Source organism: Antechinus flavipes, chromosome 4, assembly GCF_016432865.1.
Source record: "Antechinus flavipes isolate AdamAnt ecotype Samford, QLD, Australia chromosome 4, AdamAnt_v2, whole genome shotgun sequence".
NCBI classification, from domain to species: Eukaryota; Metazoa; Chordata; class Mammalia; order Dasyuromorphia; family Dasyuridae; genus Antechinus; species Antechinus flavipes.
Window position 1 is genome coordinate 31,257,306 of NC_067401.1, and position 15,039 is coordinate 31,272,344.

General features: G+C 40.7%; 1 protein-coding gene and 1 long non-coding RNA gene across 7 annotated transcripts in view; one reads left to right on the forward strand and one right to left on the reverse strand.

Moving 5' to 3' along the window:
• Positions 1 to 15,039, reverse strand: part of LOC127558947 (galectin-9-like) — a 121,275-nt gene that overhangs the window by 16,194 nt on the left and 90,042 nt on the right. The window contains exons 1-2 of one of the 6 annotated variants that reach the window (XM_051992356.1): positions 11,107 to 11,726; positions 2,799 to 2,890 (exon numbers count right to left, since the gene is read on the reverse strand). The exons of 4 other annotated variants lie outside the window; for them this stretch is intronic. In XM_051992356.1, coding sequence (XP_051848316.1) covers positions 2,799 to 2,890; positions 11,107 to 11,139 — 125 coding nt within the window. In that variant the 5' untranslated portion in view covers positions 11,140 to 11,726. Of the gene's footprint in view, positions 1 to 2,798; positions 2,891 to 11,106; positions 11,727 to 15,039 lie in introns of those variants that run through there. One more of the 6 variants, XM_051992358.1, reaches the window with a different exon arrangement.
• The window catches only part of LOC127558949 (uncharacterized), a 136,041-nt gene that overhangs the window by 5,406 nt on the left and 115,596 nt on the right, over positions 1 to 15,039 (forward strand). The gene's annotated exons all lie outside the window — the stretch shown is intronic.

The window sequence follows — 15,039 nt, forward strand, 5'->3', positions numbered from 1 at the left end:
AGAAGAATGTTCACTTATTCTTAGTCCCTCCTATTTATCATTCAAGTATCACTTCCTCCAAGAAACCCCTTCTGTCTGCTCCAGACCACAGGGATGTTCTTTGTACTGCATGGAAAAGATTGGGAGGAAAGAGAGATGCACAGTTTAGACCGCACGGAGTCCCTGTCCTCATGGAGTATCTCCTCCAGTAGCAGGGGGGAAGTAGCAGACCTGATTCTAGAAGGCAGATCTCCAATCTAGGTGCAGTGCTCTCCTTAGACATTCCCTAGTACTAGAGTTCTTAATTTTGTAAGTATCCTGGTTCCTCTGGCATTCTAGTAAAGTTCCTGGATCTCCTCAGAACCATGTTTTTAAACGCACTTCATTACAATGAAAGGAAGAGCTTTTTTTTTAATCTTCTAGTTTCACAGACTTCTTGAATCTAGATTAAGAAGCCCTGATCTTCAAATCTAAGGGATGTGGCTCTTTTCAACAATGAGACAATTCAGGCCAGTTCCGATGATCTTGTGATGAAGGGAGCCATCTGCACCCAGAGAAAGGACTGTAGGAACTAGGTGGGGATCACATAGTATTTTTACTCTCTTTGTTGTTGTTTACATTTTGTTTTCTTTATCATTTTTTCTTTTTTGATCTGATTTTTCTTGTGTAGCAAGATAATTGTATAAATGTATATGCATATATTGGACTTAATATATGTTTAACATATATTGGATTACTTAGGGGAGAAGTGGGGAGAAGGAGGGGAAAAATTTGGAATACAAGACTGCAAGGGTCAATGTTGAAAAATTATCCATGCATATGTTTTGAAAATAAAAAGCTTTAATTAAACCAAAGGAAAGATGCTCAAAAAGAAAAAGAAGAAGAAGAAAAAGAAGAAGAAGAAGAAGAAGAAGAAGAAGAATCCTTAATCTTGTCTAACACTCTCATTTTCCCAAAGAGAAAAGTGAAGGCCAGTGAATAGAAATGACTTTCTTGGTGTCTGATTCCCAACCAGACATTTTTTACTTTGTACCCATAATCTTGCCCTAAAAGTCGCTCTAATTTTCACATGAACACTTTGCCAGATTCAAGAAATATTCTTTGATTTAATGACATACTTTATTTTCCCTGGCACTGTTCTGGATTCATATTCCTAGTTTAGCTGAGTACATTAGGGTAACCCACAAATTCAATTCATTAATGTTGATTAAGCTAGATTCTGGGGAAGCTACAAAATTTAGGTCACATAAGATCCCTGCCCTCCTTGGTTTTTAGAGACTGGTAGGCAGGTAATGAGGCTAAGGGGTTAGCAGTGGCGAGTGCTGGGCCCTTTGTGGGTTTAAATCTGGATTCAGACACTTCCTAGTTGTGTGACCCTGGCAAGATTTAATGCCGTTTGTTTCAGTTTCTTCATCTATCAAATGAACTGGAAAAGGAAACGGCAAATCTCTGAGGTATCTTTCTCAAGAAAGCCCCAAATGGGTCACAGAGAGTCAAACATGACAGAAAAATGACTGAACAATGAGACTCATGTAGCAGCTTCCATTCCTACATGATCAAGGGTCAAAGTTTGATAAAACTAAAATGTTATTTCACATTTCTGGGCATTTACTTGAAGTTTAGACTCTCTGCCTAGAATGAGTGCTTGCTGCTTCAGCTCTGGTTTTCAGATTTCTCATCTTTTTATGTAAGGTTCAGTAGAGGGGCGGCTAGGTGGCGCAGTGGGAAGAACACCAGCCCTGAAGTCAAGAGAACCTGAGTTCAAATTTGACCTTAGACACTTAATACTTCCTAGCTGTGCGAACCTGGGCAAGTCACTTAACCCCAATTGCCTCAGAAAAATAATAAGAAGGCTCAGTAGAGCAATTTCTTCCCTCAGTTCATGACCCTCTTTTCCATACCCCTTCTTCCAGTATTGACTTTTTTTTCTAGATTTCTCCTCTGCTTTCATTAGAACCTATGTTGAATTTACTCAGCTCTGTGTGCATGTAGTTCCTGCCCTCCTCTCACATTATAATGTAGGTTCCCTAAGGGGACACACTTATTAGAGGAAAAAAAAGTTGGTTGTGATGACCATGTATTTTAAAATCAGCCAGAGTCAGGAATTCAGGTTAAGGGAAAATCTTTGATCTTTATTCTTTGTGGTGGTGAAGGGGGATCATGATAGGAATGTGAACAGCCATGACACGAATCCGGCCAGCTGTCTCTCTCTGCCTCTCTTCATGCCCCTCTACCTCCACCCACCAAAATCGTCCCTACCTCATTTCCTATACAACACATCAGGACTTGCACAAAGAGTGGGTGGGGGCCATTCTTTCTCCAAGCATATATATTAATAGAGTATGGTTCAATTACTATTTAGCCTCACATGCTTGGGACCTCAGTGCATCAACTCAAGCTTCAGCCCATTACAGTTGCTATTCCTGGTTCTTATATGTAGTATGCACTTTAGACAAGGTGGCTAAATTGAGTTGAACAACTGTTTCCAGGCTAGCGACCATCACCTTAATGCTGACCAGTCACCTCTCATATAAAGTCAGGTCTAGAGACTGATCCAATTTGTTAACTGTTGTGGTTCCCCATTTAGATCTGAGCTATAAACTCAAGTCTTGCGAGGGGCCTGTCAGGAGATCACTGCCATATGATTTTTATCTTCATATGGTTTTCTGACCCATGAGCTTGGTCAGCTTCTGAAGTCTGGTGGAACAACTTGAGAGGTCAAAGCAATTGCCAAGGACAATTCTGGAATGGTTGCTCGTGCCCCACCTGCTTATGGGTACCTGGATCACATGTAGGAATAAAACTGAAGGAACAAATACCTAGTCCCACCGGTAAGAAGGACCGACCCATTGACAGTGATCTCATGTCCATCCTTGAGTCCACCCTGGATAGGTCCTGAAAACGGAACAAGCTGCAGAAAGAATGAAGGATATAGTTGTCAGTACTAGGTCTCTAAGCAAAAAAAAAAAAATCCAGGAAGCTTCTATCCTCCAGAGTCTGGATTTGGAGTCAAAGTTGAGGCAGACCAAGGCCTTCAAGCTCTGATGTGATGGCTCCCTGGGATTTTACTACTGTCTGCCATCACTCTATAGAATGGAAGGGAGGAGGTCTTTCTCCCTCCTATCCATGAGACCATGGTTTTCTCCTCTTTTTCTATAGCCATTCAAAATTTGCTTTTCTTTTTTTTATTATGGACTTAGCAATTATTAATAAATATATGAATTTCAACAGAGAACAAAAAAGAAAATTCAAAATGAAACTATGAATTTCTCCCACATTCAATTTGTTTTTCAGAAAGTCTGTATAAAATATAACTTTGTAGTAACAAAATTGCTCTATTTATGTCCCCTTCAGAACTTCTTGATGTCTTATCAATTTTATTTTTTATTGTTCCCATTTTATTGTTTTTATTACCTTAATAGACATCAATAAACATGGATATTTCAATAAGCAAAGAAGAACAGAAAAGGGTGTATTATATAAAAAAATTGTTATAACAGGAATCAGGTTCATATGGACTATCAATCAGACCAGAATGGTCCCTAACATGTCAGTGGCTAGAGCCAAACAAAGCTAGCTAGAGACAGGAGAGTCAGCAATCAAATGGAAGTTTAATTTCAAAGTGAGGGCAACAGCTTGCAAGCAAAGACACGTGTGCCCAAGGCCCTGGGAAGATCTCAATATTTATACCAATGGCTGCAAAGTGAGCTGTAGCCCTGAGAATGAGGGGTAACAATAACAATTTGACAAGTTTGATTCATAGCAGAGCTTCATAGATACTATAGGTGCTTGTCTAAGCTCAGAGACCACCTGATGCCTTTGGGAAACAATTCTTGGATTTGGCTCTCCAGAGGGAGAATACAAAAGATTGTTATTTTGCAAGGTCAGGACACAGGTTGCTTGCTGGCCCTTAGCTCTGGAAAATAGGGTATCTTCTAATATCTTGCCAGAATCATCTTGGAAAATTGATGGAGTCTACACATGCATCAGATGCCCAGCAAACTATGAACTACTATTATAAGCACTTTGTTTTTTTAAAAGATATTAAATTTCCCACGACAGTTTCAACACATATTCCTGCTTCTGCTTCCCCTTTTGAATTTACTTTTGTTCCTATGCAAAAGTATTTTTCTATGCATTTTTAAATGATTAAATGTTTATTCCATTACTTAAAAATTTTTTTTGCAATATTATTACTATATCCTCCAGCAATTCCTTCCCCCAAAAGTCCTCAGTTGTTGTCCCATAACTTTTAATCGACAATCCCACCCCTGTCCAATCTCCTTTTCCATTATATCTTCGATGAACAAATATTTACAACTGTTTCCAGACCAACATTCTCAAAACATGGTTCAGGAATCTGCTTCCTTTCAGGAAGTACATGAGGCCAAAATTATTTTCACAAAAGTACAAAGAAATTTTAATTTCTAATATAATAAATATCAATGGTATAATCCACATGACAAAAACTCTTCAGGGGGTTCACAGTAATTTTTAACAATGTAGAGAGATCCTAACACCAAAAAAAATCTGAGAACCACTATTCAAGAGTTGCTTTACTAGATTGATAAAAAATTTACTCGAGTCATGGACTTCTCCTTAAGAGTCTTACTAATATAATACCATCAGACCCATACACATGCTCTTATTCGGTACTGTACAACTGAGTAGTTCCCTTTTCCCCCTGTTACCTCCAGTTGTACCTCATCAGCCATGTAATCATGTGATCAAAGTGTTCCTAACTTCTTCATTCTTACAACACAGATGACAGACTGTGAAAACCAGGATGCATTTTTCTAGCTATCTTAAACCTTAACCTTAAACATTCTGCAGAAATAAATGTGCCTCTCATTGCAGTATAATTTTCTGATTTAAACTTATCCTTTGTGCAGATAACAATTCTTCTACTTGGTAGATTTTCAAATAAAGCAGTTAGTAACAGTCCTTCAGTAGAATTTCTGTGAGAGAGTTGCTCTGTGAGAGAGAAGTTGCATCTTAAAGGATTCTCTCCTTATGAAGGTTAGCTAATATAATATATACACATGTATATATTATATTGCATATATCATATGCACGCATTACATAAACAAATATAATTTGTTTCCAATGAAGTCATATATCCAACTGAACGTCAAGTACTTTTTATCATTTTGTACTGTCACTAGCTAGTACAAAGGTAAATATTTCATATCATAGTAAGTTATTATTTTTCAATAGGTGACTAATATTTAAAAATTAATTTCCATCTCTCAACAAGAGAGCTTTTAAATTCTCTGAATATTTTCCACTGCATGTTTGTTATGTATAGAATTGCATTTTGTTTTTGTTTTAAATAAAAAAATTTACTAGAATCAGAAAAGATATGTGGGTTCAGTAATTTTTCAATGGAACTTGAATTTACATGACCCCATTTGGGATTTTTTTCAGCAAACATCCTGGAGTGGTTTGCCACTTCCTTCTCTAGCTTATTTTCCAGATGGAGAAACTGAGGCAAACAAGGTTAAGTGACTTGCTAGGGTCACACAGCTAATGTCAGAGGCTGGATTTGAATCTAGGTCTTCCTGGCTCTAAGCTTGTCACTCCTTTCTCATCTAGAGAAGATTATTCTCTCTCACTCTCTCTCAGTCTTTCTGTCTTTCTCTTTCTCTGTTTCTCTCTGTCTCTATCTCTGTGTGTCTCTCTCAATCTTTCTAGGTCTGTCTCACTGTATCTCTCCATCTCTCTCTCTGTCTCTGTGTGTGTCTTTCTCTAGCACTCCCCATGTCTCTCTGTCTGTCTCTCTGTCTCTCTCTTTCTTTCTCTGTCTCTCTCTCTCCCTCATTTGAATTCAGGTCCTCCTGACTCAGGGCCGGTCTTTTATTCATGGCACCATTTAGCTTCCCAAGAAGATTAGTCTCAAATCCATAGGTGTTTGCCACACCTTATCCTACTTAGTCCTAATTCGATCACTTACTATTTGGGTGACTTCTAGCAAATCCTCAGTCCTTGGGACCTCAGTTTCCTCACTTAAAAACATGATAAATTATATCTCATCTCCTCCCCAGGACTGGGAGCAGATGCGGCCTCAGTTAAATTGAGCTCGCCACTTAAGGGGTGATATCAGGGGCTCTGGAAAGTATTTCCTGTGCTTCTTTTCTGAAGCCTGAAGTTGCACTGACAGCAGGAAAGCCTTTCATTGGGCTGCTGGAGACCATGTTTTAACTACAAATACTCTTAAGAAACATTACAGTTTAACTGGAAGCCACATCAGTTTATTTCCTGGGTGAGGGTAACATAGTAGTAACAAAATGATCTTGTTTGTATCTCCTAAGCTTCTTTTTGTTGCCTTCTGCCCACAGAGAGCGCCATAGGGCAGGCGAGGAGATTCTAGGATTCCTCCATATGCCTCCAGCTCTTGGACACTCTTGGACTGGAAGGCAATTCAGAGATGATCTAGTATAGTTTTTCACTGACATATCCATACACAGGCTCTTGCTGGCACTAAAGAGGTAGCGCTTTGGTGAGCTGGACCTCGAGTCAGGAAGTTTCATCTTCCTGAGTTCAATCCAGCCTCAGACACTTAGCAGTCATGTAGCCCTGAGCATCCCTGAGTCCATTTCAGTATGGGGAGGCGGCACTAATCCACAGGTGATAAAGCCACATTCCTGAAACTACTCTGACCTTGAATAAACAGACATCTAGACGCCTCCTGGAGCTTCCTACATCATCAAAGGCCCCTGATCAACTCCTCTTTCTGCGGGAAACAAATCCTTTGTCTAGGGTCCCCTCTGTACTGAGTTTACACGACCCCCACTCCCTTACAAACCACCATAAATACTTGTACTTTTGCCCACAATAAACAAGACTCGATCAGAAAGCCTGTCTTGTCTCCCTTCTATGCGTCTCTTGTCCCTCTCTTTCCCCTCTCTTTTCAGGCCTATACACTTTGTCCAGCAGGCCTGGACACTTCAGAACTGTGTTTTGATCCTCACATCTGCAATCTGCTCTAAAGCTTTGGGTTTTGTAATACCCCATGGGCCCTGTCTATGAGGGGCTGAGGCTGAATCTTCCCAAATGTAACTATTCCATCTTCTCCATAAGAAAGGCTTTGTGGACTTGTTTATTTGTATTTGAAGCTTTCTAACTGTAACTTTAACTTCATGGCCAGGAGGGACAGCTGACTATTTTGTCTCTTACAAATGCAGGACTCTGGCAGGCATCCCTGGAGGAGTTTTAAGTGGGAGGTAAGGAGATAAGATGGAATGATGGGATACCTGGCTGAGAGGTGGTTTGGGGTTGAAGGTGCTGTTTCCTTCCCATCTCTACCTCCCTTCTCCATGTGCCCAGCTGCCCTGCCCCCAGCAGCCTGTGCTTTGGAGGGAATGATGGTCAGCTCTCAGGCAAGAGAATACAGAAATCCTGCCAGAGGCTTCTCTCCGCCCAGTGTTTGTGGTCTTCTGGTCAATCCCATGTCTTTGCGTTGACTTGTCAGTTGCATCACAAAACCCAGACAAGAGTCTCAGAAAGAGGTATTGTATTAAGTTGGCCTTGATTGCCAAATGATTGGATTTAAACTTTTTTAAAAAAAAGTTTAATCTCTCGACAGGAATTCATAAAACTAAAGTTCAGCCTTGGGGACAGAAGATGGTTAGGTAACATTTTTAAGTAGTATATGGTGTTGTGGACATTTCCCTGATATTTACTCACTGTGTGACCTGAGATAAGTCACTACCTCTCAGAATCTCTATTTTTTCACCTATAAAATGAGACAGGTAGGTGGCTGAGTAGAAAGAGTGACAGACTTGGAATCAGGAAGATTCCATTTCCTGAGTTCAAATACTTACTAGTGGTGTGACCCTGGACAAGTAATGTAAACACTATTTGCCTCAGTTTCCCCATCTGTCAAATGAAGTAGTGAAGCACTTCAGTACTTTGCTAAGGAAACCCCAAGTGGGGTCACAATTGAAACAAGTGAACAACAACTCACTAGCTGGTACCCAGTACACACCTGCCTCAGGAGATGCTCCTCTCTGGTACATGGGCAACTGAGGCAGAATTCTGTACCAATGTTGGATAATGGCACATCTGAACAAGGAGCCTTTTTATGCTTTCCTTGGTCTCATTAAAAGTGACATTTCCTTCCACAGGCAGCACCCAGGGCTAGACACCTTGCCTTTTTGCCCCAAACTCTGAGCTCCAAACCTCAAGCAGTCGGGGAACCCAAGGCTTTCCTCCTGGATTAAATAGGGACCTCCAGTGTTGTCCTAGACCTCTGCACCCCTCCCCCATCTCTGAAACCATGAGAATGAGAAGCAACAAGGGTATGGAGGCACTGAGTGCTGTGGGGAGCAAGCTGGAACTAACATTGGGAAGAAGAGATTGCAAATCCTTACTAGCTGTGGGACCTGAGCAAGTTCCTTCATCTCCACGTGCCTCCATTTCCTTCTCTGGAAATTGGAAGAATTGATATAAATGGCCGCTGAGGCAGTCCTAAGTCTAGGAACCTATCATTTTCTCTGTACCCAATGATAAATGGAAATGGAAACAGCTGAAGGGGAGGCCCCAGAGCCCTTCCAGCTGTGGTTTCAGAATGGAATCCACCACACCATTGTGTTATGAGGACAGGGATATGAGAAGGGTCTATGCAAATCATTCATAACTTAATAGATTATAGATTTTGAGCTAGACTCTGGGAAAACCATCTAGCCCACCCTATGTCCCCTTTACAAGGGAAGAAACTCTGACCCAGATAGGGAGTGGCCTGGTCAGGGTCACACAGCTAGTACGCTTCAGAAATGGAGCTTAAGGTTTCTTCCTGATTCCAAACTATCACTCTCCATGATATCACCCCGTCTCCATTATGGAAGATACATCATGGAACCAAGAGAGGGCTAGAATGACTTCTGGATAGGAATCCAGAGAAGAATTTATTTAATTTCTCAAAAAGTCAGGGAATGGAAGTTCTCTATTTTTCCACTGCCACTTTTCAGTTTCCATGAATTATTGTTCCCAGCTGCCACAGACTTAGCGGTGGGTCAGAGTACAGATCATATAAATTTCAGGCCCAATATCCAAACCCCTTACCACTCAGTGGCTGCTTTTCAGGTCTCAGAAAGCCACTAAGTGCTGCCAACATCCATGCTAATTTTTTTCTCCCTTATCTTCTAAATGTGAGAGCTACTCACCAAATGGCCTGCTGGTCCCCCAACTGTAGCAGGCCAGTGGCAGAAAAGCAACGTATGTTTAACCTACAGAGCTGGGGCAGCATCGAGGTGGCAAGTCCAGCCCTATAGGAACAGATTCCCCGGCTTGAACTTGAGCTAGCATTTCCTGAAATGGAAGAGAATTTCTAGAGCTGAGAACGAGTCCAGTACAAAGCAAGGCTGAAACAGGGCAAAACAGGGATGAGACTGACCTACTCCACACTGTGGGAGGAGCTGAGGAGCAGTTTTTTGGAGCTCAAAGTGCCTTAATTTAGCATCTAGTTTAATCTGTACAGATGAAGAAGCTGACAATCAGAAAGGGTTAATAACTCAAAACCTGTAGAAGTAGGGAAAGGCATGAAAAGACATGTAGATTTACTAAACATGAGGAACTTTACAAATATTCTTTCAATTTATTCTCACAGCAATCCTGAGAGGTAGGTGCTATTATCACCCCCATTTTATTGCTAAGGAAATTGAGACTCCAGAGAAGGCAAGTGACTGGCCCACGGTCACCCAACTTGTAAGTATCTGAGGCAGAATTTGAACTCAGATCTTCCTGGTTCCGGAAGTTTCCTGTCTAACTGATTTTTCACAGATTAAGTGGTCTCCAAGGATCATTGCAGTCTTAAATCTGCTATCTAATACCTTTTCTCCCCTCTCTTCTCCATGTACTCAGGTGAATCTGGATGGGGCCTTGGGACCTTCAATTTGCTTCCTGGACCTTGGTTTCCTTATTTATAAATTATTTATACACACACATATGTGTATGTGTATGTGTGTGTGTGTGTGTGTGTGTGTGTGTGTGTGTATAATAAAAATTTATTTAAAAAAACCTTACTTAAAAAGATTCTAGATGCAGAGCTAGGAATTTAACTAGTCAATAGTTCTTAAAGTGCCCTGGGGTGGGGGAAAGTGGAGGGCAAGACTCCCTGAATCCTTTGGTGGAGGGGGGAAGGTTTGGAGAACAAAATTGGTTTTATAATACTACTAATGTTATCACTCTCTTAAAATGCTCCACCCTTTTCAAAATACTTATCTGTGTGAAGCTGACTTTTCTTCATGTAGTGCAGCCAAAATAACGTATCATAACAAACAATTGTCCTCTATTAAACTAGACATTAAAAGAATTTACAAAAATATGCAAAAAAATAGTTTTACTTCTTGTTTTTTTGTTTTGGAAAATATGATTATTTTCATTTTTAAAGATACTATGAAACAGTTAATATTTTTTCCCTTTTTAAATTAATTAATTAGTGAATTAACAAAAATTTTAGTTTGATCCATTTTAATTTCTAAAAAGGTAAATATCAAGATCTATAACCTACATAAACAGAAGCTCTTTGGGATCCTCAATCATTTTTAAGAGCCTAAAGGGGTACTGAGACCAAAGAGATAGCAAACCACTGGTTAAGTCCAACCCCATTACAATATAGATGACCACAAAGGTGTCTTAGAGTTCTAAATTGTCAGGTCTGGTTTATGATTCTTCTAGGATTTGGGGATATTTCATGGGAAGATGGAGTCATCCACATTGGAGACCAGGGGCTAAGAAGGTGGAAGGAAAGGGACTCAAAGACAGTTCTGGGTTAGAAATAGATAGCTACCTCCTTCACACACACTCCACTACTGCCCCAGGATTTTTCATCCTGAAGAATACTTAATCATCCTTGTCACAGCATGGTTACTCTTAAGGAAAGATCTCTGGGCCAAACGGACCATGGGATTGGATCATCTGAAGCTTCAAATCTTTTTGCATTCTCTGTGGAGCAGGGTGCCTGCTCCTATTCACCCCCCACCCCCACCCCCATTCTCTCTAAAGTAAATCATTCTTCCCTATTTCCTCCAGTCGCCCAGATGCATGTCCTCAGAACAGGCTCCTTATAGATGCATAAAAGTTGTCCATGTCACTCTATCACAATCAGCCCACCACAAGCAGACTCACCGGATTCTGGTAGGGGGCCTGGGTGAAAGACATGCTGCTGCTGCTGTTGCTGCTGCTGCTGCTCCTATTGCTGCTACTACTGCTCCTATACTTGCTGCTGTTGCAGTTGTTTTATTAAATCAAAAGCTTGGAAAGGGGAGGATTCTTTGGGGAATAGAAACTGATAGAAAACTAACCTGGCAGCTGTTCAAGGGGAGGGCCTTGTTGAGAAGAAGGAAATGAGCAGGGAAAGTTAGGTGAGATAGATGTCTGTAGAAGGGCATTATGCTTTCCATCCTATCCCCAAGAGAAGACCTCCCTATATGCCCAATATTTCCTGTACTTAGGTCCATAGATGCAAGGTCATTTCCAGAGACTGAGAACATTAGCCTCCCTGAACGATGGCCTTGACTAAGAGGGGTCATGTGAGCTGTACTTGAAGGAAACTAGTCACAAAGGGAGAGGTGGAAGGAATCTGCTTCTAGGTTTTCTAGACAGACTCCCTCATTTGCCAGCAGAGAAAGGAAGTTCCAGGGACAATCAGCTGCGGAGCTTGGATTCACTTCCAAACCCCTTTACTCCAAATCTAGCAACCCTTTCCAATGTGCAGAGCTCCTAAAATGTGTGGGATCCCTATCACTCTCCTAGACACTTGATATAAACTGTCTCTTAGTCAGATGGAACTAGAAGAAATCAGCCAGTTTGTAAGTTCCTTGAGGGCAGGGGCTTCATTTTTTTTTTTTTTTTTTTTTTACAGATGAGGAAACTGAAGCCCAAGGAAATTAAGCTACTTGCCCAATAACACACCAATAAAAATTATCATACTGTCTTATGTCCTCTTGTTTCACCTTCAAAAGCTAGTGTTACAAGTGCAGAGCCATAGCTAGCAGTTGAAGGGATGGGCAAGTAGCACCCAAACAGGATTAAGCCATTTTTTTTAGAACAGATTCAGTTATGGACGTGGGTAGTAAAAGAAAGGCTTTGGGACAAGAGGTCCTGGGCAAAAGGCAACACTAGGTGACTGTCCTATGGTGGGGAGGCAGAAACCCTAGAATGCCAGTCTTCAAGGGCAAAGACCCTAGAACTTATTGAGACTGCTACAGGGAATCTGATATCTGGTTGAGGTGGGCATAGGTGTGATGCCAGATTGCCATCTGACATCTTTCCCCTCTAACTGAGCAAGAGGGTAGCCGGGTGCCGAGTTCCATTGCTTCTGTGCTACTGAGATTATATAAAAAGGATTAGACCCCTCTAAAAGTACATCCCTACTTTGGAGGGGGAAAATGGGGGAGAAATGAAACAGCCTATGAGACTTGTACCTGACAGAAAGGGGAACGGTAGACAGGAAGCAGTAATAGAGGAGCCAGTGTGGACAGAGAGAAGGGAGTGGCATTTGTATAGACTTTGCTGATTTTACTGCTCACTCACCTGACAGATTTCTATTACTGAGCACCTGCTATGGGTCCAGCCCTGTTCTAAATGAAGATGCAGAAGAAATATAAATTATGTTCATTGTACTTAAGGAATGTGCAGTTTGATGGAGAGAGGAAGCTAATGCATGCATACATAAAAACAATTTGGTGATGAGGAAGTGGAGGGTTTGGAGAAACTGAAATTATCCAAGAGAGTTCATTAAGGGAGAGGAGTTGGAAAAAACATACATTTAGACTTGGAAAGGCTCCACAGACCATCAAGTCTGACCCTCTTGTTGGCTCAAAAAGTCATCCAGGCAATGAGTGGAAGGCAGGATCCTCTGATTAACTCCAGAACCAGCACTCTGCCCTATGGCTGCAAGGAACTCCTGGAAGGCTTCATGGAAGAGATGGCACTTGATATATTAAAATATCAGTTCCTGGGAAGTCATACAAGCATTCTGGAAAGCAGAAAACCCCACCTGGAATTGTTGAGGTTGGGAAGGGACCCCAAAAGGTTGGGGGTTGCAGAGGTGTCTCAAAAGAATTGGCAGGTTGAACCCATATCCAAGACAAAGGGCAAAGTTTATTGTAATTGCAACACCAATTGAAGCAGGCCTAAAGTCCAAAGATTTTAACAAGGAACCTGGAAAAAGGAAACATGTTTATCCAGTTCTCCATGGCACTGATATGCTCATTTTATGGCCTAGAGGTAGAACTGAGGAGTGGTCTCAGGAATTTGGTTATCATTGACCTAGGACTATGCTAAAGCCAGAAGACTTTAGAATCACTGACAGACAAGATTGTCAGAACAATAATTAGAGTCTCAGGATCACTAATATATCTTCTCTTAAAGCTTAAGGGAAGAAATATTATTATATTTCTAGACTAGAAGACTTAAAATCACTGACAGAACAATAGTATTCTTACATCAGAGGGCCTCAGGATCACAGATTCCAAAGCCAGAAGATTTAGAATCACTGACAGATTGTTAAAACAGAAGCACCCTCAGGTCAGAGGACCTTAAAATTATTGCTGTCTACCCTAGAAGTTGTATTCCATCTGAATGACTGAACATGATATGACCAAGCAACAACAAAAATGATTTCAAAAAGGAAAATTCTAAGCAGCTGAGACGTTGGAGAAGGTTTCAGACAAAAGCGTGGATCTGAGCTGCCTCAAAGGAAATTGGGGAAACTAAGGAGCAGGATAGAGAGGGAGAACATTTCAGGCACAAAATTTGGATATCATACATGTGAAATAGGAAGGGGGAAGAGAGTCATAGAAAGGTTAAGGTAATATTCTATCAATGATCAAACAAAGCCACTGTTATGCCACAGTTCTCTTTAATTGTCCTGACTCAGTTTCTCTGTACTAGTTTCCCTGCACTAGTTTTTGTCTCAGTTTCCTTAACTGTTCTGTCTCAATCCCCTAAGCTGTAAAACCTCCACTCTGGTCCATTAAGACTGGGGACTATTTGCTCTAAGGTTGCAAAGGTAAGCAAGATAAGGGGGAATTCAGACTTCTTTACCTCTGTTTATTCAGACATCCTGTCTCTGGCTTTTAGTAAGAATTTATGGCCTCCCCCCATCCTGACAGAAGTTTCCCACTTCTTTCCCCTTCCTTTGTTTAGAGAAAAGGTATTTAAAAATTTGGGAGTCTCCCATTAATGGCTGGATGCTGGATGCTGGATCCTTTGAGAGACAGTCTCATCCAGCCCTGGGACCAACATGGATCCATTGGTCCTAGTATATCTCCCCATTTAATTGGTCTCTAATCTCTGTCTGACTGGATAATTTGAGACGAGAGTCCTGTCCAGTCAATTATACTCTCTCATTAATAAAATATTAAAAACTCTCTAATAGTTCTCCTGCCTCAGTTTCTCTGGCATTACACCACCTCCTTGGTTGGTGGTCTGTAGAAATAGGGAGAATTTGAAGGAAGTCTGTGAGAAACATCTTCTATGAGGAACTTCAACAAAATGAAAAATTTTAAAGATACTTCCCATCTCTATGAGGAAACTACCTCTACCAAGGCCTTTTCTGCAATTTGTAATCTGAGAGATTCCTCTCTTAGAGAGATTGAGGATGTTGAAAGGTTAAATGACTTGTCCAAAATAACAAAATTAGTTTGTATGAGCCTGGAAGGGACCACCAGGTGGTGAAATGGAGAGGGCTCTAGGCTAGGAGTCAGGAAAAACTTACAATTGTGGGCAAATCATTTAACCCTATTTGCTTCAATTTCCTCATCTGTAAAATGAGCTGAAGAAAGAAATGGCTATATATATATATATATATATATATATGTATATATATATGTATATATATATATAATATACATATATGTATAGTCAAGAAACCTCAAATGGGATCATGAAGAGTCAGATACAATTGAAAACATTGAATAACAAATTATTCTTGAACTCAGATATTCTTGGTTATGAGGTCATATTCTTCCACTATCTATCATTTACAGAGAAATAAATACTTTTATTTACCTGGGGACAATGGGAAGATCACTAATAACCAGGGAGATCAAAAAA